General features: G+C 49.4%; 2 protein-coding genes across 3 annotated transcripts; both read right to left on the bottom strand.

Moving 5' to 3' along the window:
- Nucleotides 1-6,058: 6,058 nt before the first annotated feature.
- Nucleotides 6,059-11,171, bottom strand: Dok3 (docking protein 3). Of its 2 annotated transcripts, none has more exons than XM_004632264.2 (5): nucleotides 11,043-11,171; nucleotides 9,829-10,134; nucleotides 7,300-7,399; nucleotides 7,035-7,207; nucleotides 6,059-6,923 (listed from the first exon to the last, which is right to left on the bottom strand). In XM_004632264.2, the coding sequence occupies exons 1-5, from the start codon at nucleotides 11,112-11,114 to the stop codon at nucleotides 6,234-6,236; spliced, it is 1,341 nt and encodes a 446-aa protein (XP_004632321.1). In that variant the 5' UTR covers nucleotides 11,115-11,171; the 3' UTR covers nucleotides 6,059-6,233. The 2 variants fall into 2 exon arrangements, with proteins under 2 accessions (XP_004632321.1, XP_023572287.1); XM_023716519.1 differs by having other exon boundaries at nucleotides 7,035-7,186.
- A 2,508-nt stretch (nucleotides 11,172-13,679) lies between these two features.
- Nucleotides 13,680-18,841, bottom strand: Ddx41 (DEAD-box helicase 41). Its single transcript, XM_004632263.2, has 17 exons — nucleotides 18,771-18,841; nucleotides 18,578-18,688; nucleotides 18,173-18,332; nucleotides 18,004-18,078; nucleotides 17,819-17,879; nucleotides 17,581-17,717; nucleotides 17,135-17,207; nucleotides 16,854-17,007; nucleotides 16,640-16,776; nucleotides 15,547-15,709; nucleotides 15,225-15,356; nucleotides 14,928-14,999; nucleotides 14,712-14,808; nucleotides 14,436-14,585; nucleotides 14,261-14,332; nucleotides 14,028-14,138; nucleotides 13,680-13,826 (listed from the first exon to the last, which is right to left on the bottom strand). The coding sequence occupies exons 1-17, from the start codon at nucleotides 18,795-18,797 to the stop codon at nucleotides 13,690-13,692; spliced, it is 1,869 nt and encodes a 622-aa protein (XP_004632320.1). The 5' UTR covers nucleotides 18,798-18,841; the 3' UTR covers nucleotides 13,680-13,689.
- Between the last annotated feature and the right edge of the window lie 4,859 nt (nucleotides 18,842-23,700).

Below are 23,700 nucleotides of genomic sequence, written 5' to 3'. Positions count from 1 at the left end.
AGTAGGTGCTCCAGACCACTGAGCCATCCCACCAGCCCCCTTTTTTTTTTTTTTTTTAAAGTCCTTAAGAGCTACACAGAACCAAGGAAACAGCCAGGCACATGCTTGTAATCCCAGCTACTCAGGAGCTGAGGCAGGAACATCACAAATTCAAGCCCAGCTTGGGCAATTTAGTGACTTATTGAGATCTTATCTCAAAGTAAAAAAATGAAAATAGCTAGTCATATAATTCTGTGTGAAGGTCTTGGAGTCAGTCACGGATACTGGGTGGGGAAAAAAAGAGAAAAGAATATCAGTCCTATGCGCTCAGTTGTCTCCCAAGTCTATTGGTGTTTCCTAAGAGCCTGCACATAGTGGATGTGGATGAATGAACAATAAAAGAAGGAAGGAAGGATTACAAAAGTGAAACAGCAAGTAAACAAAAGAAGAACTTGCCCCTAGGGGATGTTTTGGCAGTCTAACAGCAGAGAGGACCCTGAGGTCCGAGGCTTAGGCCACTGTGAGGCTCAGGCCTGAGGCCTGGATTGAGGCTGGGATCCTGACACAGGTCGCCCTTGAGAGTGGAAAAGGATCTGGACTAGGCCACAGCGCCCCCTGGTGGTCAGGACTCCTTCAACTCCAGAATAAGGCCTCTAAACTCCTGAAGGTTTCCAAAGACTTCCTCACAAACTGGTTGGAACATTACAGAAATAACCACGGAATAAAGAAGGTCAGATTGGGGGTGAAGAAGATGCCAGATTGGGTCTTAGTTCTGGCCATGACCCTGACTCTGTGGGTAATCTGCTGTGTATCATTGTGGTGGTGCATGTAATCCTAGTACTCAGAAGGCTGAGACAGGACTACTGTGAGTTCACAGCCAGCCTGGCCTGTACTGTGAGTTTAAGGCCTACTTGAACTACACAGAAAGACTCTGTCTCAAACCATCACCCCCGCAAAAAAAAAAAAAAAAAAAAAGGCCTAGACTTGGAAGTGCCACTGTGGAAAAGAGGGATTCTTCCTTCAGTCAGTCACCACCCAGATTGAGAGCTTCTTGATCTGGAAGTGATTTCATGAGAAATGCTTAAATCTGCATCAGCCTGGTGTGGTAATGCATGCTTGTAATCCCAGAACTTTGTAGGTTGAGGCAGAATGATCCAGGCGGATAATTACAAGTTCAAGACCAGCCTGCGCTGGCTACAATGTGAGCTCAAGACCAGCCTGAACTGCATAGCAAGACCATGTCTAAAAAGCAAACAAACAACAACAACAAAACAAAACTACATTCCCTTTGCTCCAATGTCCTCGGGTTTTGTCCTAGGTGGTCATATACACCTAGCATGAAACTCACCTTTTACAACCTCCTTTTACCCATTACATTTAGAAATGCCTTTTATTTATTTGTGTATTTATTTTTGAAATGTTGGAGATTAACCCAGAGCCTCATTCTTGTTTGGAAAGTACTGTACCACTGGACTACACCCCCAGCCCTGCAAATGCCTTTTTAAAAAAAATCTAGATTTTTTTTTTGAGATAGGATCTTGCTATATAGTTCAAATTGGTTTTCTTCTTTTTTTTTCAGTACCAGATATCAAATTCCAGACTTTGTGCATGCCAGTCAGACACTTATGCCACTGAGCTGTCTCCCCAGCCGTCAGATCAGTTTTGAACACCCTTTGTAGCCCAGTCTGGACTCTAATTTATGACAATCCTCTTTCCTCAGCCTCCCAAATTCTGGGATTATAGGCATACTATACCAGCTCTTCAATTGGATTTTAAATCTGAAGCTCAGGAAAGAGATCTGCATTGTAGGTATACCTTTGGGAGTTATTAGCATTCAGAAGACCTATGAAATCCGGATACAGGATTGGCTTGATGTAATTCATAATTCTCAATCTGATATGCATACTACAATCATCCAGAAAGGGAAAAACCAAACACTGATGCCCCAGCTCCACACAGCCAGACTAAAGAAATCAGAGTCCCCAAGTATGGCCTACACATGAGCACTTCTTGAGGGCTTCTGGATGGTTCCACATATAGCCAGGTGTGAGCTACACTATATCTAAGACTAGAACAAGGAGAAGAACGCTAACAGAGAAGACAGCAAGTGAGGGGTGCCTCCACAGACAGCATTTACCTACAAGGTGTCCTATGTTCAATCCCCATGACAGGGTGGGGGGAAGAGGCTGTGAAGGAAAAAGACTATTGGTGGGAACATAGGAGAAAAACCCAGTGAAGACCAGGTGCCTCAAGGCGGTATCGAATGCTGCCAAGAAGCCCAGGGAGTGGAGGGTCATTTTGCTTGGTGAAGCAAGTTGGTTGGTGGAAGAATCATGTAATGGAGTGGTGGGGAACAGGGGAGCACTAGAGTTAGTTAAAAGGAAAATGGGAGGTGAAAAAGTGGAAACGAAAGTAATCAACAACTCTCAAAAGTTTCCTGGTGAATCAGAACAGACAAAGGAGGCAGCTGAAGTGAAAGGAAAGCATGTAGCATTGTGCCTGGCAGATTTCCTTGAAGGTGTGAAATCATCGAGCTTAATTTGTGTGTTGGGAAATGATGGTGATAATAGCATGCATGGGTCAGAAGAGGAAGGGGACATCTGGGTTGGCCAGGCTTTGAGGAGTGAGAAGAGCTGGGGTCAGAGTTCGCATCCGGGACAGACACTTCTTTCACAAGATGGGAGTGAATGCTGGCACCTTGGTGATAGTGATGGCAGATTAAAGGAGGAGTCATTTCTCTTGGCTGCTTTTTAGCTACTTCATCTGTGAAGTGACTGTGGGTAGGGACAGAGAAGAGAGTGTGCAAAGGTCTTCGGGGAGAAAAGCTGTGGATACAGGATCTGTGGGCAGTGTGGAGAGCCTGCTCATCTAAAGTTTGCGATCTTGGTGTGCAAGAGGACACAGGCAGCCTGCTGGTGTGAACTCTGTCTGTGGGCAGGTGTCATGACAGGCATGGAGGAGAGCTGGCTTCGCCTGGGGCTGAGGGCTTTGCCAGTCAAATGAAGTGAGAATGAAACAGGAGACTGAAGAGGAACTCTGTGAAGGGAGCACAAAACCAAAATGGGACAAGGATGAAAGGTGGACAGTGAGGAAAAGATAAAGGTAGGTCCTTACAGCTGGAGAGGAAAGACTGGCTATCCCGGAGGAAGTAAGCTAGGAGGAGAGGAAGTGGTTAGAGGAGGATGTGGGTGAATACAATCTGTGAGTCACTGTCATAAAGACAAGATTCAGGGTAGGCTAAGGGTGTGGCAGCTGAAGCACAATTGAAGTCAGGTGACCAAGAGGGTCAAGCTTATTGTTCTCATGGACTGGCCCCAAGGATGGTGACAAGAGTAGCAGAGAAGAGGTAAAAGCAGGCAGTAAGTTTTCAAGAAGTTTGGTTATGGGCTGGAGATATGGCTCAGTGGTCTAAGGCACCTACTTGAAACAAGCTTGGCAAAGCACAGGGGCCGCGGTTCGATCCCCCAGCACCACATGCCAGCCAGCCCTGCCCCCTGGTGGGCTGAGCTGGCCACACACACACACACAATAAATAAATGTAATAAATAAAAAAAAAAAAAAAATTTAAAAAAAAAAAAAAAGAAGTTTGGTTATGTCTCCCTAGAAGGTCTGCTCCTTGAGAACAGGAGTGAGGCTCTCTTGAATATAGCTGTGTTCTCAAGAACCTGGCATAGGACTGGTACCAATTTTTTTTTTTTGAGACAGGGTCTCACTATGTGGTTTGGGCTAGCCTTGTGCTCACTTTCTGTAGCCCCCAGGCTGGTCTCAAACTCGAAGAGATACTCCTGGGCCAAACTCCCGAGTGCTGGGATTACAGGTGTGTGCCACCATGTCTGGTTCCGGGGCTGCATGGTGAGTGCCCACATCTGGGACAGAGATGGTGCCTGGCACCATTTGCCTGGGGATCCCAGCCCAAGACCAAATGGCATGTGGCGCTGGGGATGGAACTCTGGTCCTTGTGCTTGCCAGGTAGGTGCTTATGCCTCAGAGCTATCTCTCTGGCCCCCCAATAAAACTCTAATGGTGAAATATACCTAGTTATATAATTTGAATTTTTTTCACTGCTAGGCATCAAACTTAAGGTCTTTGTTGCACACCTGTAATCACAGTACTTGGGAGGCTGAGGCAGGAGGATTGCTGTGAGTTTGAGGCCAGCCTAGGCTACAAAGTGAGTTGAAGTTCAGTCTGAACTGCACAGAAAAATCCTGTCTCAAAACACACACACACACACAAACACACACACACTCACACCCAAAAATAACACTGGGAATGGTTGTGCACACCTGCAATCCCACCACTGGGGAGGCTGAGGTAGGAGAATTGTTGCGATTTCTGAGACCAGCTGGGCTACAAAATGAGCTCAAAGCCAGTCTGAACTGCATAATGAGACCCTGTCTCAAAAAGACAAAAAACAAAACAAAACAAAAACCTCAGGTCTTGTACATGCTAGGCATGTGTTTTACCATTGCACTGAGCTACACTCTTAGTCTTTTTTTTTTTTGCAGAACTAGGGACTGAACTCAGGTCCTTGCACGTATCAGGCAAGCGCTTATTCTACTGAGCCATCTCCCCAGCCACTACACTCTTAGTCTTGTGTAATTTGGTATTTGTCCTTTGCAGTTGAAAAAAAAGAGGTTTGAGGTTCCTCAGAAGTTTCTGTAAATTGCTTGGCATCTTTGAAATTCATTCCATCTTCTCCTTACCATCCACCAGCATTCCCCTCACCTCTATTACATTCTCCCAGCTTAGATGTTTTGGTCTCTAGTCTTTTTTATTTTATTTTATTTTTTTAAGGTATTAGAGATTGAGGGCCAGGGATATAGTTCAGTAGCATAAATGCCTGCCTGGCAAGTGTAAGGTCCCAAAGTCAATCCCCAGTACCACAAGGGGTGGGGGGTGGGAAACAGCTGTGCAGTTAAGGCTGGCCTTGAACTCACTATGTAGCTCAGGCTGGCCTCAAACTTGGGGCAATCATCCTGGCTCTGTCTCCTGAGTTCTGGGATTACAGGTGTGCACTATCCCACTGAGCCATCTCCCCAGACCAAAGACAATTTTTTTTTTTTTTTGACACAACCAGGGATTGAACTCAGGCCCTTGCATTTTCCAGGGAAGCTCTTATTCCACTGAGCCATCTCCCCAGCCCAAAGACAGTTCATGGGTTTAAGTTCAGAAAGAGTTTGTTTGTATGCTTTTCTTTCTTTCTTTCTTTCTTTCTTTCTTTCTTTCTTTCTTTCTTTCTTTCTTTCTTTCTTTCTTTCTTTGGCAGAACTGGGGATTGAACTCAGGTCCTTGCGCTTGCCAGGCAAGCACTTATTCTACTGAGCCATCTCCCCAGCTGCTAGGTGTGCACTATCACTATCATTTAGGCTGGTTTTGAACTTGCTGTGTAGCCCAGATTGGCCTTGAATTTGTGTCGATCCTCTTTTGACAGCCTCCTGAATGCTCAGATTACAGGCAGGCTCTACCAGCTCCCAGCCCTTTATTAAACATTTTGTTTTTTTAGATTTTGAGACAGTCTTACTAAATTGCCCAAGTGAGATGAATTTGTTAGCCTTCTGCCTCAGCCTTCCCTAGTGCTGGCATTACAGGTGTGTGCTACCACACCCAGCTCGGTCTCTAGTTTTGCTTCCTCCAGTTGTTCCTCCCCAACTCTGACCATGTCTTTCCCCTGAGGATGAGCTCAAGCTCACCTCTGGCACTATGCCATCATCATCTTCTGGCCTACATGTGCCCATCCTCAGCCTGAGTTCAGTGCCCACTTGTTGGGTTTCTGTCTGCCTTTAACTCAGTGTGGAGGGCACCTCTCCTGGCAACAAGGTGCTTGTCTCCCTCTGCCTGATTATTTGTGTCACTTCTGCTGCCCAGAGCTACACAAAGCAAATTTATCTGCATCTCATCAGTCCGCCCAAGTGCAGTTAAGCTCCCTGGTAACCAAAGTCAGACCCGGGTCATCTGAGCTCCTAGCATTCAGGCCAGCTCCACATAGTACTGGTGTTTCTTGCATAGATGCCACTTCTAGGAGCTGGATTGAGGGCTATGGATGGTGGGCCACAGGCAGAACTCAGAGATGGCTGGAAGGCTTTATTATTGGCAAATCTGTACACTGTACATTGGAGGGTGGGCAGGGCAGGGTGAGTCCTTCCCAAGCTGTTTGCTTTGTCCCTGCAGGCCAGAGAGAACTGGGGTGTGTTTGTGGATGCCTATCCCCTATTGTAGGGAAAGTACCTCTGTCCCTGCTGCTACTGCATAGGCCTTCAAGGCCGGTCACAGGGTGCAGGAGCCTTCCTCCGCTCACGACTCAGAAGTGTAACAAGCTTGGCCTTGAAGCCTGCCTGTGGGCCTGAGCGGCTAGTGCTGCCAGCCTCATCCAGCTCCAGTTCTAGCAGCCGCCTGTATTGGGCCTCCAGATTGCTGTCCTGAGCTGGGACAGGCCAGCTCAGGTCCTCACTGCTGTGGTAGATGGGGCTGACCAATGGGCTGCAGCCACCAGAAGAGCCTTCTTGGGGCTTGGAGCCCCCATTGGGTAGCCCTGAGCTGGACTCCAGCATGCACAGGTTCTCATAGAGGTGTTCTGCGGTGGCTGGGGGCCCACTGGCCCACTTGCGCACTGAGGCATAGACCACAGATGCTGGCTCTTCCGGTGTGGGGTCCAGCAGGAGGGGAAGGCTCTGGGGCCCAGGCTCAGTCACATAAGTGCTCCGGGAGGTGGGAACCTTGGGTCCTGGACGCCCCTCCCGAAGCTCTCCAGGGGGTTCCAGTGAAGGCATGGAAGTGGCTCGAGGCAGGGGGCAAGGTCTTGGAGCTGCTAGCTCAGGCAGCCGTTCCCGTTGGCGAGCAATGGCAGCAGCCACTGTACCACATATGTCAGGGGCACGTGAGCTGCTGAAGGCAAAGAGGCCTTCACCGGAGTCACAGCGGCGGCCAGCCTCAAAGGAGAACACGCCCTGGACACAGTGACACAGGTGGGGTATCAATGTCTGAGGGGCCAGGACACCACCTCCCAGGGCCCTTCCCTGCAAGGCCATGCTGGAGTAAGGCAGCTACTCCCACCTCACCTTGTCAGAGCCAAACTTTCGTAGGAAGTGGTAGGGCCAGCTGTAGAGGGCCTGGGGGCTGGAAGTCTCTCTCAAATGGATGGCATCCTGGCCAAGCACAAGGAGGTAGGGACCTTTTAGCTGGCAGCGGCTGGCAGCTTCAGTCTTCTGCACTATCACAGGAAACTCGCTTACTGCAGGCAAGCAGGGAGGCATCAGTCTCCCAGAGATGTCAGCCCTAGAGGTAGTAAGGCTGAGGCCGTTCCCAGGCCTCCCATGGACTCACCTTCTTGCCAGCAGGAGTAGATGGCATTTTCCTCCATGGGGACGAGGCCCTTCTTGGGACACTCAGCCTCCCTTGGTCCCAAGGAGCAATCCCCTGTGCCCTGGGGATTGGGCTCAAGTCAGAGGTTAGGGTCACCCGGCTCCTCTCCCATTACCTCCCATGGAGAAGGTAACTCAGAACTGCAATGGCAAGCCAGGACACTCAGGGGCCCAGGGCCAATCCCAGTTCTACCCCTAACATGTGTACGACTCCAGGCACCCATATGAGACTGTCTCCCCAGCTTCATAAGGAGCAGGGAGTCCCACCGGGCTCTCCCTTGGCCCCAGAAGGGGGGCTCTGCTTTAGGTGTCTAAAGATGTAACCTACCAGGCACCCAGAAGGATGTCCCCTGAGTGCACTGGGGACTAGGCTGAGTCTTGTGATTCTCTGACAGCTTGGAGCAGGGAAGAGGCAGGGGCCTTAGGAGAAGTACATAGAGGTGAACTGGCCAGAGAGCAATGTCCAGGCTTCTTTCCCCACCCCTCAAAACCACTGTGACCTTCCCTGCCCCTCATTCCACCTCTGGTCATTTAGCAAGCTGGTCCTTACTTTCCCTTGCACACTCAACGCCTCTACCTTGGCCCATGGAGTACAGCTAGGGTGAATGCAACTGCTCTCTCACTGTTTTCGTTAATCCTATTCATTTTATTTTTTATTTAAAATGTTTAAAATGTGATGCAATATACAGAAACATAAAATCTATCCTTTCTATCTGTTTGTTTGGGATTGAACATGGGACCGTATGCATGCTAGGCAAGCACTCTACCTTTCATGCTCCCTTTTAATATTTTGAGACAGGGTCTTACTAAGTCACCCAGCTGAGTCTTGAATTCATGATTCTTTTGTTTTTGTCTTGTGAATATTTGGGATTACAAGCATGAATCACCAAGCTCCACTTTTTTCCTTTTGATTTTTTCAGACAGGGTTGTCTTGCTATATAGTTCAGACTGGCCCTGAACTCACTATGTAGCCCAGGCTGGCTTCAAACTCAGCCTCCCAAATGCTGGGATTACAGGCATGTGCCACCATGCCTAGCTCAAAACTTTTAAAGCATAGAACTCAGCAGTTTCTGGTATTGTTACTTGATTGTGCAGCCATTAGCACTATCTACTTCCAGAACTTTTTCATCATCCCAAGTAGAAATCCTGCACCGACTAGTGGTCATTTCGTATTTTCACCTCCTTGAAGTCTCTGGTAACTAATCTGCTGTCACTCTAGATTTGCGTAATCTGGACATTCCCTATACACGGAATCATACATTTTATGGCTTCTTGTGTCTGGCTTTTCACTTGACATAATGTATTGAAGGTTCATGCTGGGGATGGTGGTGTACACCTATAATCCCAGCACTTTGGGAGGCTGAGACAGAAGGATTGAAAATTTGAGCCTAGCCAAGGTAACTTCAATTTAGGGAGTGAGATCCTGTCTCAAAAATAACAACAAAGGTCCATCCATGTTGTAGTATATGCCAATACTTCATTCCTTCTGATGGCCTAATAATCTTTTGTTGGATGAGTAGGCATTCATTAGGAGATGGCTATTTGGGTTGGTTCTGCCTCTTGACAACTGTGAATACTGCTGCCATGCACACTCATGTACAAGCTTTGTGTGAACACCTGCTTGAATTCTCTTGGGCATACACTGAGCAGTTGAATTGCTGGGTCATATGGTAATGCTATGATTAACTTTTTGAGGAACCACTAGACTTGTTTCATTTTGGCCTATCACAGACCATATGATCTGTTATGGCCATTGGCATCTGGCTTAAACCTTCTGAAATCCCCTCTGACTCAGAATAAAATCCCAAACCCGCACGTGGCCCAAGGAGATTTCAGTTGACTCTCACTCAATTCTCCAACTTTACTGCCTCCTGTGCTATGGAAGCGCCTTTCCCTTTGGCCATGCTGGCCTTCTTTCTGCCCCTTGAACATACCATACTTTTGCCTGCTGCAGGGCCTTTGTTCTCTGTGCACAATTCTCAGACCTTACATCTGGGATGTACTTTCCTCAGACCTTTGTCTGGTGGGCCTCTCTCTCTACCCAGTACTGGAAATTCAAACCACAGCCTTTGTTTGCACTGAGCTACATCTCTACCCAAACTTCTTCAGTTTTTTTTTTTTGTAAGATAGGGTCTTTGTTGCTAAACCACTAAGTTACCCAGGTTGGGCTCAAACTTGGGATCCTCCTACCTCAGCCTCTCAGAGTGCTGGGATTGTAGGTGTGAACCACCATGCCCAGGTTGTGGGCTCTTTAGCACTAAGGCCCACTGTCCTGTCAGAAAAGCTTTATTTGGCCCTTCTCCTAATGTTCCCCCATTTTGCTTTCATTGTAGCATGCTCGTCCATCTGAGATTCACTCTGAGGGTTCCTGGGCCATTTCCCAGCCTTGTAGTTGTGTGGCAATGCTTACATAGTGACAGGATATGAGTGAGCAAGATGAACAAGTGTGAGCTGGGGTGGTTCCTCCAGGCCCCGCCCACCCTGCACTCACCGGGAAGGCCAGCTGGCAGATGGGATCCATCCAGGACTGGCGATGCTGTGCAGCCAACAGGTGGCTGCGCTCGGTAGTGGTGAGCAGGAAGGCACCAGTGTCCCGAGGGCAACTCTCACCATCAGCTGGCAGCACAGACACACAATCTGCTAGGCGGATAACCCGCCGTTCTCCCCGACGACTGGGCCCCGCTGATCTGTCACCTGCTGGCCCCAGGCCTCCATCCCGGACATCCCAGCTTTCCAACCGTGCCACACCTGCTGGGCCTCCTGCATACAGCAGAGCCCAAACTTTCCGCCAGGACTTCTGCAGAAAAGGGTAGGAAAGGAAACCCTTGGGTGGCAGATGCTCCTGCCACTCAGCTTGGTGCAAGCTTAACAACTGTTCCTCACCTCTCTGAGGGGCCTCTGCCTCCCCCCAAGTCCTCAGGGTACCAAGGAAGGAGGCCTTGCCAGAGATGGGCCATGTAGAGGTTTGAGTCTGATTGGAGTCAGTCAGCTCTGGGTTCATATCCCATCTACCATTTCCCTTTTTCCCCTTTTCTAAGTGACCTCCATGGCACCTGTGTCCTTGACTCTCAGAAGGTTCTAAGACATGAAGGTAAGGCTTCTTTCTACTGGATCATGTCTCTAAGTAGCTAATGGTTGGGGCAGATCACTAGATATTACTGTTATGTTGGCTTCTACTCCCACCCCTCAAGAAACACAGTTGGGCCATGGCTGGGTGGGAAGCAGGCCACAGACTTATTATGGCAAGGAAGGAAACATGCAAATAAGTTCTAGCAATGGTAACAGTCCGTTGATCTGCCTGGGCAGCAGCTGCAGCCGAGCTGTGGGGTGCAGGGCCTGCTGCCAGAGAAGCAACCTCCCCACTTTTCCTCCCTTGTCTGCAGGGTATAGCTCTTCCAGTTCAGCCCCTGGCCCTTTTTTAGGGCCTCAGCGCCACTATTAGAACCCATCTAAGGCTGTTCAGCTCTGACCTGCTTGGAGGTCTTGATTCTCAGACCCTTTCCTTATTTCACCTTCCTCTTCTTTAAATGAGGCAGCCTTTCCTACAAAGGCCTGTTCAGCCCCAACCCTTTCAAACCAAGAAGAAGGTTCTGTTTGTTCCCAAATCCCTGGGTTCTATTGCCCATCCCAGGCTCCTATCCAGTTCCACCAAGTCTAGGTCCTTTCTGAGGTTAGGGTGGCTGCCTGACAGCCAGGGGTCCCCACCTTGCCAAACTTGACATGTTGCTGGTAGAGGATGCCATCCTTGATCGGGGTCTCTGCAGACTCCATAGCCATTGCCAGTCAGAGGCTCACTGTCGTGAAGACCTGAAGAGACTGGTAACAGGCTGGACGGGAACTCCTCACACTTCCTCTTCTGGCCACTTCCCCTCCCTCTGTCCAGAGGCAGCTCCTGGGCCAGGGGGAGGGGTGCCCAATCTTCAGTTAAGGGAGGGGTAGCACATTCTTCCTGGGGATTCTTGTTGGCCCAGGGTGCCTATACCTGCTTGGTCGGAGCCTCAGGCCTCCTGAGGGCAAGTGACCTCTGTGCCGGCACCTGGGTCAGCTGAATATGAGCATCTGACCACAGGCTGGCTGTCCTGAGTCATGAGCTCCAACCCTTCCCCCACCCCAGGCAGCTGTGCCCCCTGGGACCTGACACTTAGTAGCCTTGCTCTCATCCTAGGGCCCTCTCAGACTGGCAAATACCTGGCTCTCACCCAGTTCTGTTTTGTCACCAGCTCTGCCTGACAGTGTCTACCTGATCTCTGATTCTACCTAAAATGGTTCTAATGTTCACTTGCTCCTCTTCTTTGTAGCTTCTGCTCCACCTGGACTGATCTGGCTCTTTCTACTAATCCCAAACTAGCCCTCTCTCTTTCCTTGGGTCTAAACTGGGCTCTTGAACCCAGCATTTGGGTCTTTGTTCTGGCCTCCACCTCCTTGAGCCTCATTCTGCACAGACCAGCCCCTCCAGCACACCTCTTACCTCTGTGCTGCTTAGGAACATAGGTACCTCTTCCTCCAGGAGGTTGTCCCTGAGCATCCACACTTCCTGAGATCACAGTGGCCTTCACAACATACCTGAGGCCAGGCAGCCAGTCCACTTGAGATCCAAACCCCTGAATGGCTCTGGCCACATGAGTGTGGGTGGCAGGTCCCCAGTGGACTCCCCAAAGAGGTCACATGCTTTTAAAGCTGCTTCCTGTCACCTGTTTTTTTTTTTTAAGCCTTGCTGGAGGCTGGTGTTACAGTAGTGTCTGAATCTGCATTCAGTCTCCTATTTTCATTCAATACCACCTTTGGAGAAGAATGTGTAATCAGGCTAATGAATGCCATTTTAGAGTCACATATTTGGCCAGGAAGTATCCTTTCATTTTTGTTTTTTAAAAAAATGTATTTTGTACAGGGTCTCACTATGCAGCTTGGACTTGTAGTGATCTTGTTTTCAGCCTCCCCAGCACTGGGATTACAGGCATGTGCCACCATGCCCAGTCTCAGTGGCCTGCTCAGCTCACCTGGGGGCAGGGCCCACACGAGGTGCCAGGGATCGAACCTTGGTCCCCGTGCTTGCCTAAGCAGGCACTTAGTCCAATGAGCTATCCTGCTGGCCGTTTTTGCAGAACGGGGGATTGAACTCAGGCCCTTGCTCTTGCCCGGGAAGCGCTTATCCCTCTGAGCCACCTCCCCAGCCCTGTTTTTGTCTTTTGAGACAGGGTCTTGCTTTGTAGTTCAGGCTGGCCTTGAACACACCATACAGTATAGCTCTGGTTGGCTATATAGCAATCCTGCCTCAGCCTCTCAAGTGCTGGGATTACAGGCATTTGCTCCCCACCTCAAGTCAAGAAATGTCTTCTAACAGCCTTTGGTACCTAGCTCTGTGGTTCTTGCAGCCCAAACAACTCCAATGGTCCGAGACACCATGTCCTCTGCTTTTTCACTGTCATTTCAACAAAAAGGAAATCATGACTCAGAAACATTAAGTAACTGAGGCCACACACCAAGTGACAAATGTGACTTGAGTAACTGCCATTCTGCTGGATTAGCATGTGGCCTTACACATGAAGGTCCTAGCACAGACCTCCACACAGTCACTGCTGTGCTGTGCTTCTACTCCTCACAGATGCTCAGGTCCTGGTAGGTGTGCCCATGTTTCCTCCCATTTGAGTCTGACACTTACCCGTGGGCTTTCTAGGCAGGTCTCTGCCTGGCTTGTCTGAATCTTTACAACCCAGCAAAAAACCAGAAAAGATCAGGTCAGTGGGCATGTGGCCGGAATGGGACTGCTGTTGCATTTGCCACCTCCTCAGTGAGTGAAACCGAGAGTCTGAGAGGAAGCCTGTACATGCCGATAGCGAGCAGGGACCTGAAGCACGAAAGAGCCTCCAAAGAGACTCAAGGAAAAGCCCTCTGAGCATCACACAACCATCAGGAAGAGCAAAGCTAGGGGTGATGACAGCCATTCAAGAGGAGAGAGACATGCAACCATTTCTCCTCAGCATCCTACTGTGGGTCCTACTTGAGCCATAAATAGCAGCAACATTCAGGAAATGCTCTAAGCCCCCAGTGTGGGGTGTGGCCAAGTGGCTCTGTTCAGGGCCAAGTACCTGCAGGCTAGGTACTGGCAACAGCACTGGGAGAGGCTGACACCTTGGCTCGGAAGATGCTGCAAGGGTGTGAGGTCTGCCCAAGGGCCAGGGCACAGATGAGCGAGACACAGAGGCAAGGCTGGGGCTGAGACAAAGGGTCTGTGCTTTAATGGCAACTAGGGGGTCAGGGATGCACAAAAATAGTAATTCTGGGGAGCACAATGAGTGGCCCAGGCCAGCTGGGCTGAGAATGCTGGTTTCTTGTCCAGGGAGAAACAGATGACTCAGAAGTCCATAGAGCTGTGGGCCAGGTAGTCCTTGCGGCCAATGTTGCTGACCTGCTTGGTCTGCATGGCCTCAAGTTTGGGACAGTCAGTGATCCGATGGCCAAGGCCCCCACAGAAGGCACAGCCACGCTCTCCTGAAGGGATGGAGGTAGGGTCAGCAAGATCACAGATCCAGGAACTGGGCTCTGGAATGCGGGCTCCCCCAAGTAGGTCTGCCCAGTTCACCACTGTCTAGTATGGACTTGTTTTGTGGTATCCCCATCTGCCTGTCTCCATGGCTGCCCCCACCACGAGCCCATCACCAGAGAGGACTTAGCCTCCTGCTTGGCACTAACCTCCAATGTCCAGCATGGACTCGTCCCCACAGTGCAGTACTTGCAGCACTGGTGGCACCTTCTGTTTTGCCTCTAAAAGGAGGGCCTTGAGGTCCATCAGTACTGACTCATCTGAAAGGGGAAGGGGAGAACACAGAACCATCAGGCCCCACTCGGGGTCCTATGGTCCAAATGTAGTGGTGATAGGTAGAGGACCTGGGGAACAGCTGAGGTAGCTCTAGTGAAAGACTCACCACAAGCCTTGTTGATGAAGGTGGTGGCAATGCCAGTGTTTCCTGAGCGCCCTGTACGGCCGATCCGGTGCACTGCGGAGAGGGTTACAGCCTCTGGCCCGCTGTCCAGGGGATGGGAACCAATTTGATCCCTCTCCTTTCTAACCCACACCCTTAACTCTCCCAAGCTCCCTACCATAATTCTCAATTTCCTCAGGCATGTCATAATTGATGACATGCTGGATGGCAGGGAAGTCCAGGCCTTTAGAGGCAACGTCTGTGGCCACTAGGACATCTTTTTTGCCTTCCCGAAATGCTTCAATGGCCTTGGTCCGTTCCTCCTGGTCTAAAAAGGGTCAAGTAGGAGATATTACAGCTATAGCAGGAATTTTAAGGTTAGAGGCAAGATGGGCAGGCAAGACGGGTTAGCTAAGAGGCTGCCATGACAAAAGGGTCCATGCAGTGCCCTGACCTTTGCCTCCATGGATGGCCACAGCCTCGACCCCTTTGAGCAGCAGGTATTCATGGATGGCATCTACATCTGCCTTCTTCTCCGCAAAGATGAGTACCTGTTCAGGAAGGCTGATTCCAGTCACAGGGCATTACCTCGACAATGTGCAACAACAGTCCCCACCACCTTCTCCCCTACCCTGGGACCATGGCCCCAGCCTGGACTGGCTGAACTCACTGGTGGAGGTGTCTTCTGTAGGCACTCGAGCAGGTACACCATCTTAGCTTCTTCCTTCACATATTCCACCTCCTGCCACCAAAGAGGCCAGGTCAAATGATCCCAAAATTAGGCTCACAAGCCATAGCCCTAAAGAGGTTGGACCAGGAGCCTCTTGATACCAAGGACTGGATACACTAAGAATGGCCCTGGCTTAAGGCCAGAAGGTTTTAGGAAAACTCCCAGGACTCACAGGGTGAAGCCCTTGTTCCAGATCAGCTTCAAGAGTGTCTAGCAGATGAGAGAGTATTGACTTACCTGTATGACATCCAGGCTGGCAGCCCCAGCACGTCCCACATTGATAGTGACCGGCTTTACCAGGGCACTCTTGGCAAAGTTCTGAATCTTCTTTGGCATGGTGGCACTAAACAGTAGAGTCTGTCGCTGGCCCTGAGGAAGGACAGGAGTTGGGGCCCAGGGCACACAGAGCTGGGGCAAAGGTAGGAGATCGGTCTGGGAACACTGAATAGCTGGGTTGCAGCCCCCCAAGAAGTAGGAGCAGAGGGTGAGACAGCACAGGGGCCCAAGGCCCTCCATAGTGAACATGATATACATGGGCAGGGGAGCAATAAGAGGGTACCTTAAAGTAGGAGAAGATGGTACGGATGTCGCCCTCAAAGCCCATGTCGATCATGCGGTCAGCTTCATCCAAGGCCAGGTAGCGACAGATGTCAAGGCTGACCATCTTCTTTTGTAGCAAATCCATGAGGCGCCCAGGGGTGGCCACCATCATGTGCACACCACTGAGGGCCAAAAAGAGACCCTGAGGTTGGGGCCACCTGCCAATTACCTACTGGGAAGCCATATCCTGCCAGTGTTCTGTTCTGTGGACCTCCTTCCTATTTCTGCTCCCATCTTTTCCTTGCTACCCCCCTTCTCCTGCCCTAAGTATACACTTATGCCCTGGAAGAACGAGATGCAGCCTTCCAGACAGCACTTGGCCTGACCCACATTCCTTCTCCTCCTGGGTCACTCCAGGAGAACTATTCTGACCCTCTGCAGAGGCCTCACTGTGGGCTCTCACAGTCCACACTGCTCCCTACTTTTTTTTTTTTTTTTTTTTAGAAATGGTCTTACTACATACTTCAGGCTAGTCTCAATCTCACTATGTCCTGAAACTGAAGATCTTCCTGCCTTGGCCTCCAGAGTACTGTGATTAAGGGTGTACACCCTGTGCCTGGCCCCACAGTCTCTTTGTAGCCTTCATTGTGCTTACTTTCTTGGTACACTGACTTCATCTTTTTGGGGGCTGCATCTTTCCTGAGTCTGGGAATACCTTCCATGACCTCAAAATTTTATCCAGAGCATCTGATGATAACTTTTGGGGACCTCATTGTGTGGACAGAACATGGGTGCTTTTGGGATGTAGCCATGTTCATATCTGCCCTTTTGCAAAATTCAAATGTCATTTAAAAAAAAATTCATATGTTATCTTCCCTGTAATCCTTTGACTTCTTCGCTCCCTGATGTTTCAAGATTCCATCTGCTGTGTTCCCACAGTATCTGACTACATCCATCTTTCTCATCCTAACCCATGTCCCCATTATACTTTGGGGTCCTTGAGGGCTGGGCTCACAGGAAGCCTCTGTGGAGGTCCAGGGGATAACTAAAGGGAACTTTAGCTTCTCTATAGGAGTTGGGGAAGCCCATGCGGCAGGGCTGCCTGTACGCACTGTCGGATGGTCTCCATCTGTTCTTTGACAGACATGCCTCCAATACAGAGAGCACAGCGCAGCAGAGGTGAACTGTCCTCCTGTAGTAGGCGACAGTAGTACTCCAGGATGCCATGGGTCTGCCGGGCCAGCTCCCGCTGTAGGAACAGGGACAAAGCTGGCACCAGAAGGCAGCCCCAGTCTCTCCCCTGACCTCCAGGCAAGGTTATCTTACTGAGGGGCAGATGATGAGTCCATAGGGCCCCTCACGCTTAGAGAAAGGCAACCTCTTCTCTTGTTCCAGGCAGAACATGATGACAGGCAATGTGAACACAAGTGTCTTGCCTGATCCCGTGAAGGCGATACCAATCATGTCCCGGCCAGACAGACTGTTGGGAGAGGACAGCCAGAGATCCAGCAGAAGACATCAACTACTTCTCTAGTCAGACACCTGACCATTTCCCTTCCCTGTCATCATCCTCTCCAGAGACCCCAGGTCTCACAGTCCATACTCACATGGTGGGGATGCCCTGGATCTGGATGGGTGTTGGGTGGAGGATGCCTTTCTTCTTCAGGCCTCGAAGGATGGCTGTGGAAAGCAACAGGTGCTTTATCAGAGGCCTAGCACCTGTGAAATTAGCACTTCCTCACAAGTTACAAGTGATAAAATAAAAGCTAGGGAGCAGAGAAAGGAAAAAAGGTAAACTTGTATAATGCCCATGGGTTTGGTGGGACCAGGTGTCACATCGAGGTCTGACTAAGCCCAACATTACTTTGCCAGTGAAGCTCTGTGATAGCAGAGGAGAGGGAATATATATGAATAGGGCAACAGAAAGGTAAGCGTAAAGAAATGCCATCTCAAATCCCAGCATCCTCATTGGCTGGACCCAATGGTCATGCTGCTGACCTAAATGGGGACAACAAAGGTTTGATTGTAAGAGTGTGGTGTCTCTCCCACATACCTGCAGGAAACTTCATTTCCTTGAAGCTCTTGATGGGTGGTGGGATACCATCCCCTTCCACCAAGATGTGGTACTTCTTCCGTACTCGCTCGTGCCGCTCCTCAGACATGCTCAGGACATAACGGGGTGGTGTCCAACTAGGGGTGAGTGGCAGGAGTCAAGAGAGGCCCTGGGTATTGCTAATCTTAGCCATAAGTCATCTCAAGTAAAGGAAATTTCCCAGACTAGGAAAGCATACCTGGTTTTGATTGGGTCATCGTATGTGATGCCCTTGGCCATCTCCTTCACTGACATCAAGGCTGGAAGACAGAAATAGCTTAGGGGGAACTCCTGTTTCCCAGAGACCAGATCCCTTGATATATAACATGTCTAGGGTTGTGGGAGGCACTTTAGTCCATCTCATTGCACTAGTTGAAACAATACCTCGGCCCTCAGCCACACTCTCTAGAATCTTCTCTTCTTCTTTCAGTTGCTTCTCCTTTGCAGATTCCTTGCGGGCTAAAAAAAAAAGAAGGCAAAGATAGGTAGATACTAACATAGAAAATGAGGCTTGGCTTCTCCCTTCCCACTCAAGCAGGGCTGCCCAACTCACCTTCAGCCTTCTCTTTGAGATGCTGGTGCTGATCCAGGAGGCTGACATTGGACTGAGGGCCAAGGGGGATGTCGTCTTCATCTCCCCGGGGCTCACTGCCGAAGTCTTGCTGTTCCTCTTCTGCAGCTCCCTTGCGTTTTCGCTGCAGCAGCTTCTGCAGCTGAGGTTCCACAGTACTCCTCAGAGCAAAGCCCAACAGAAGGGCGGGGTCATCGGGTCCCCCTGCTCATAATCTTCGCTTTGGGCGAGGGTCCTGTGTTTACCCCTCAGCTTACCTCGGGAACATGCTCCCATGTATTAACACTTCTCAGATCGCCCCCTGCCCCAAAACCGGGACACTTCCCATCCAATTAAGCCCCAGTGATTACGTCCCCCCAAGTTTTTTCAGCTATCTAGGCCCCTCACCAATAGTTGCCGGCGCTGTCGCAACGGCACATAGGGTACGTAGTCTTCGTCTTCGTCATCCTCATCCTCAGAGCGGCTTCCTGCAGCAGTCGTCTCGTCGATGCGAGCTCGCTGCAGATATACTAGAATCAGGCGCAACCCTGCTGCCTTCAATCCAGGGCCCCACCCGCGTAGGACCCAATTTTTCTCCCACCTTTCGTTCCGGTTCTGACTCCTCCATCCTTCGCCGTACACAAGCGCCCCACAGCTAAACCACGCCTCATCTTTGAGCAAAATCCAATCAGATATCGAGAAACGGATGTTGGCGTCTAACAACAACGTCAGCGTGACGGATCGCGCAGAGGGACAAACTTTTTGTGGCTTGCGCAGCTGTTGCCAGAGTCGAGAGCTACAGTGGCCCGTATTGCATTGTGGGACACCGGAGGGTTTTTTTCTTTTTAATTTTATTTATTTATTTGTGTGTGTGTGTGTGTGTGTGTGTGGCCAGCTCAGCCCACCAGGGGGCGGGGCGGGCTGGCTTGTGGTGCTGGGGGATTGAACCTCAGTCCCTGTGCTTTGCTAAGCTTGTTCTAAGTAGGTGCTTTAGACCACTGAGCCATCTCACCAGCCCCACCGGAGGATTTTGTGCGCATGCGCAAAGGGCTCAAGCGGGCGCTATCAGGGGAAAGAGTTCCTGGAAAGGGGACCGCTGGTTGCCGGCGGAGGGGAAGGGCTGCCTACTAGGCACACAAAGCTGTGGAACGTTACGTCCTCTTGTGGCTGTGAGCACCCAGACTCCGCAAACTGGGATACCTGAGGTATTTCAGTCAGTCCCTGAGCCTGGGTGTGGAGAAGGGTGGGACCTGCCAAATGGGTGACTCAACACGTTACTACCGTAACAACTGGTGTTCTTACATGTATGAGACAACACCTATGGTTATAGTGACAAGGAATAAATACATAAGGAGACAGCGTTTTAAAACCGAGGCTTTTGGGCCGGGGAGATGGCTCAGTAGAATAAGCGCTTGCCTGGCAAGCACAAGGGCCTGAGTTCAATCCCCGGTTCCGCCAAAAGAATAAAAAAAATAATAAAACCGAGGCTTTGTGTATATATGCAACGGTTGTTGTAAATGCGTAAGAGCTCAGAGTGACTGCCAGGGAGACCAGAGGCGGCTTAAGAGACAGTAGTTCTGAGCTGCCAGCAATAGAGGTTTTCTGCTGGAGTAGCGAGAATGTCTGTCTGATGTGCAAGTACACACATTCCTTAGTGAACAAGAGGTGGTGTAGCTTGAGGTGAACCTGAAAAAGGAGGCTGGGCCACAGCATGCAGGATAGTGACTGTCAGAATATTTAAGTTTAGTGGCCTTTCATTCATGTTTGTTTGAGATAGGGTCTCATCATGAAGTTTAGGCTGACCTTGAACTCGCAGCAATCCTGTCAGCCTCCAGAGTCCTGCATGTGCCCCTATACCAGACTCATTTTCAGGTTTAGTAGAAGAGTCGACTAGGCATTGTGGTGCACTTGAGAGACTGAGGCAGGAGGATTGCCGAGTTGAAGGCTAGCTTTGGCCACAGTGAGTTCAAGGCCAACCTGGACTACACAGTGAGGCCTTGTCTCCAAAACCAAATACAAACAAACAAAAAAACAAAAACAAAACAGGAATCCTTCTTTGTTAGTAAATGGGCTGCTTGATTTTTTTTTTGTGGAACCGGGCATTGAACTCAGACCCTTGCGCTTGCCAGGGAAGCGCTTATTCTACTGAGCCATCTCCCTGGCCCTTGATTTTTTTTTTTGAAGTGCATTTTAAGCAGGGTGTACCAATTGAACTGGACTGAAGCAACCTGGTATAAATGGAACACAGCTGATAAAGGTTTCCCAGGGAGTGGTCACACTTCTTTGGAGACTGGGACAGGCCAGGAACCAGGAATTGTGAGCCTTGGTCAATATGCTGTATTCTTTTCTCTAGAAGAGGAAGGTGACAATCGCCTAGTATGGCTGGCTTAACCAGGGTGGGCAGGCAGCAAGGATGTTGGTTGCTGCTGCTAATGTACTATGCAGGGCTCTTGGTGACTATAGGGTGATTCTTTAGATGTGACACTCCCTACATAAGTTAAAGTTGAGTTTGTTTCAGTAAACTACTTTGTGGGGAGGCAGTTTAGATGTAAGTACATGTGAGGCATTTTTAGTAAGCCACTTGTATTAAAATCTGAATTTACAAAAAAAAAAAAATCTGAATTTACAAACAAGCTCCATTTGAGAGATGAAGTAGTTTGCTTGACTTTATAGACCATTTGATTATTGTCTTCACTCTCAAATCCTTAGGCTACAAGGCCCATTGCCACTTGGCATCAGACTGTTTATAAAAACTTAGTTCACTCTCAACTGTCCCTGACTTAAAGTCAGTGAAGAGATTATCAGCTAAGCTTCAGGTACAATGTCCACCAAGGCCTTAGAACATCTTAGAGTCCTTCTTATATCCATCCTGCTGGTGCTTAGCCATCTTGCAAAAAAAAGGAAATCAACACCATGTTGGGAAAGGGCTGCTTCAGATTTACATACGAAGGTTCTTCCAGCAGGAGGAAAAGAAACAGATACCAGAGAAATACAGAGCTGTGCTATCACTTGGTGAGATGAAGTTAAGACACTTTCTCATTTTAGCCTTAGTTTCCTCATCAACAAAATGGGCTAATAGTTCCATATATGATTGTTCTGAGGAATCCTGAAGATTAAACAAAAAACTATGCCAAACTGATGGAACATAGTATCTGCTTCATAAGGTGAGTGACTAATAAATTAGATCTCATGCTTCTAAATAATCCCTCACCCCATTCCCTGTCCAGAGCATCAAATCACAATCACACCAACTGTGTTCAAATGTTGCTTTATCTTTCAGCATGAAAGATCTTCACAGTATCAAAAGAATTCAAAAATAAAAAATAAAAACAATAAAACTGAAAACAAAGAGCAGTGTTGGGCCAGCAGTACCATCACCCCCGGCCCATAGGCCAGCCTAGTCCCCTGTTTCTGAGTATGGAGGCTGCATAGCACCAGGAAGCAGCTCAGCAGAGGTCCTGGAGGACCCCTGCACAGCGTGGCATCCATTCAGCTTTTGGTTGGTCCAGGATGGAAGGAGCAGCAAGGGTCAGGGCCAATGGAAGGGGAAACTGTAGACCTTCAACTGGCAGTTGGGGCCTCAGGATGCCCTGAAGAAGCTTGACCTAAAGAAGGATGAGAAAGAACAAAAGAATAAGATCAGAGTTGTCCCAACCCGCAGGTTAGTCAACGAGGACCCTAGAGGGGGAGTGGGGATGAGAAGGGACAGGAGACACAAAGAATGGAGACAAGACAGGATTCTGATCAAGTCTCGTTTATTCAGGGGAGGTGCTGGGTATATATAGGGAGTGTAGGAATGAGGAAGTCTCGGCTCTTGGGGTCAGCAGGTATCTAGGCAACGGGGGAAGGTGCCACCTCTGGGGCATAGCACGTGATTCACGGGGAATGGGCAAGGTGAGAAGGACCATAAACTTAACTCAGCAGGGGAATAGAAACTTAAGAAAATGGCTGACACTATTATAAAATGGATACCAGTTAACGGCTTCCCACAATAGTGAGCAATGGCTTATGCTCTACCCTCCCCATACCAATACTGGCTTTCTATTGAAGCAGAAACAGCTGGCTCCTATTTTTGTTCCTTGGGTGAAAATGCTGAAGAGATTTCCTGGATCACTTCTAACAAAGAAAGAAGGTTAAGACCCTGCTGGGGTACAGAGCCCAGTCCTGTGGTTTTGGCAATGCTCAGGACAATCTTTGAGATGCCTAAGACCCCTGCTGTGGCACATCGTTTCAGACCTGGGCTGAATGGCTGCTGGATTCTGTTCTCCCACAAGCAGTACTGGAGGAGGCCACCTCTACACTCAGACTCTAAGGACGCAGCCTGGGCTGGGTCCTCAGTCCACGGCAGGGTTGCTTTCTCACACATTGGGGCTCGGATGGTGAGAATACGTGTGTGTGTGTGTGTGTGTGTGTGTGTGTGTCCTCCGTCTTAGGAAACAGACCAGGCAAGGTGGGAGAAAATAGCCAGACTAGTTTCCTGAATGACAAATGGAATTGCAGATGTGACCATTTTGCTTTCAGTAGGAAGAACAGATAAAGTGACTGGTTCCTGTGGAGGGAGAGAAGAGAGCTAGGAGGGCAGGTTGGCCCTGGAAGATACTCCTAGGTGTAGACCCCTTGGTTTGGCAAATGAACAAAGTCCAGCTCCCTAAGAGAAGGGGGCTAGAGGGAGTCTAAAGATTGTCCTGATTTGGGACAGCACCATGGCACAGGGAGTCCCAGCGTCAAAAGATGCCTTAGCTTCAGGCTCTTCAGAGCTAAGGGTGTACAAAACTTAGTGCTTTAGCCCAGAGAGTTGCCCTAGTGTTGGAAAGATGAGAGTAGAGACATGTGAAGACCTCAGGGGTATGTGTCCCTAAGGCCAGCCCAACTGCCCAAGCCTCCTATTGCTTAAGGGAAGCTATAGAGTTGTTAGCCAGAAAAGGCCTTGTCCAGTAAGACAGGGTTGAGACATGGAATTGTACAGTCACAAAGCCCTAAACTCAGCACCAAGACCAACTGACTATCTGCCCTTCTCTTCTGCACTGAGGTCCTGGTTCCAATGCTTTCTCCAGTTTTCTGTACTTTAGGTCAAGCACAGTATTCATTGTGTTAATATTTCAGACAAAAGGACCAATGCAGAGGCCAGAACCCTCTAGGGCCAACCCTCTTCTTCCTGAAGGCAGCTTGGCTATCAATTTCCTCAGGGAATTTGTTGCTTGGGGAACCCACTAACTCCTTCATTTTTTCCCCCCCTTTTTCTTTTTGTTTTTATCTTTTGAGACAGGGTCTTGCTATGTAGTACAGGCTGAACTTAAAACTCACTTTATAGCCCCAGCTGGCCCAGAGGGATCCTCTTGCCTCAACCTCTTTTTTTGTTTTTTGAGACAAGGTCTTACTATTTACTTTAGGCTGGTCTTCAACTTATACGATACTCTTTCTGCTTCAGCCTCCCAAATGGTGGGATTATAGCCTTATATCACCATGCCCAGCTCCTTCATGTTAAATGACCTACAAAGCCTTGCTCTATCTCATCTGTCCCCTCACTGCTT

The sequence above is a fragment of the Octodon degus genome, unplaced genomic scaffold, assembly GCF_000260255.1.
Source record: "Octodon degus isolate 3935 unplaced genomic scaffold, OctDeg1.0 scaffold00048, whole genome shotgun sequence".
Classification (NCBI taxonomy): domain Eukaryota; kingdom Metazoa; phylum Chordata; class Mammalia; order Rodentia; family Octodontidae; genus Octodon; species Octodon degus.
The sequence above is the reverse complement of the archived record's forward strand: the minus strand, read 5'-3'. Positions and strand labels throughout refer to the sequence as shown.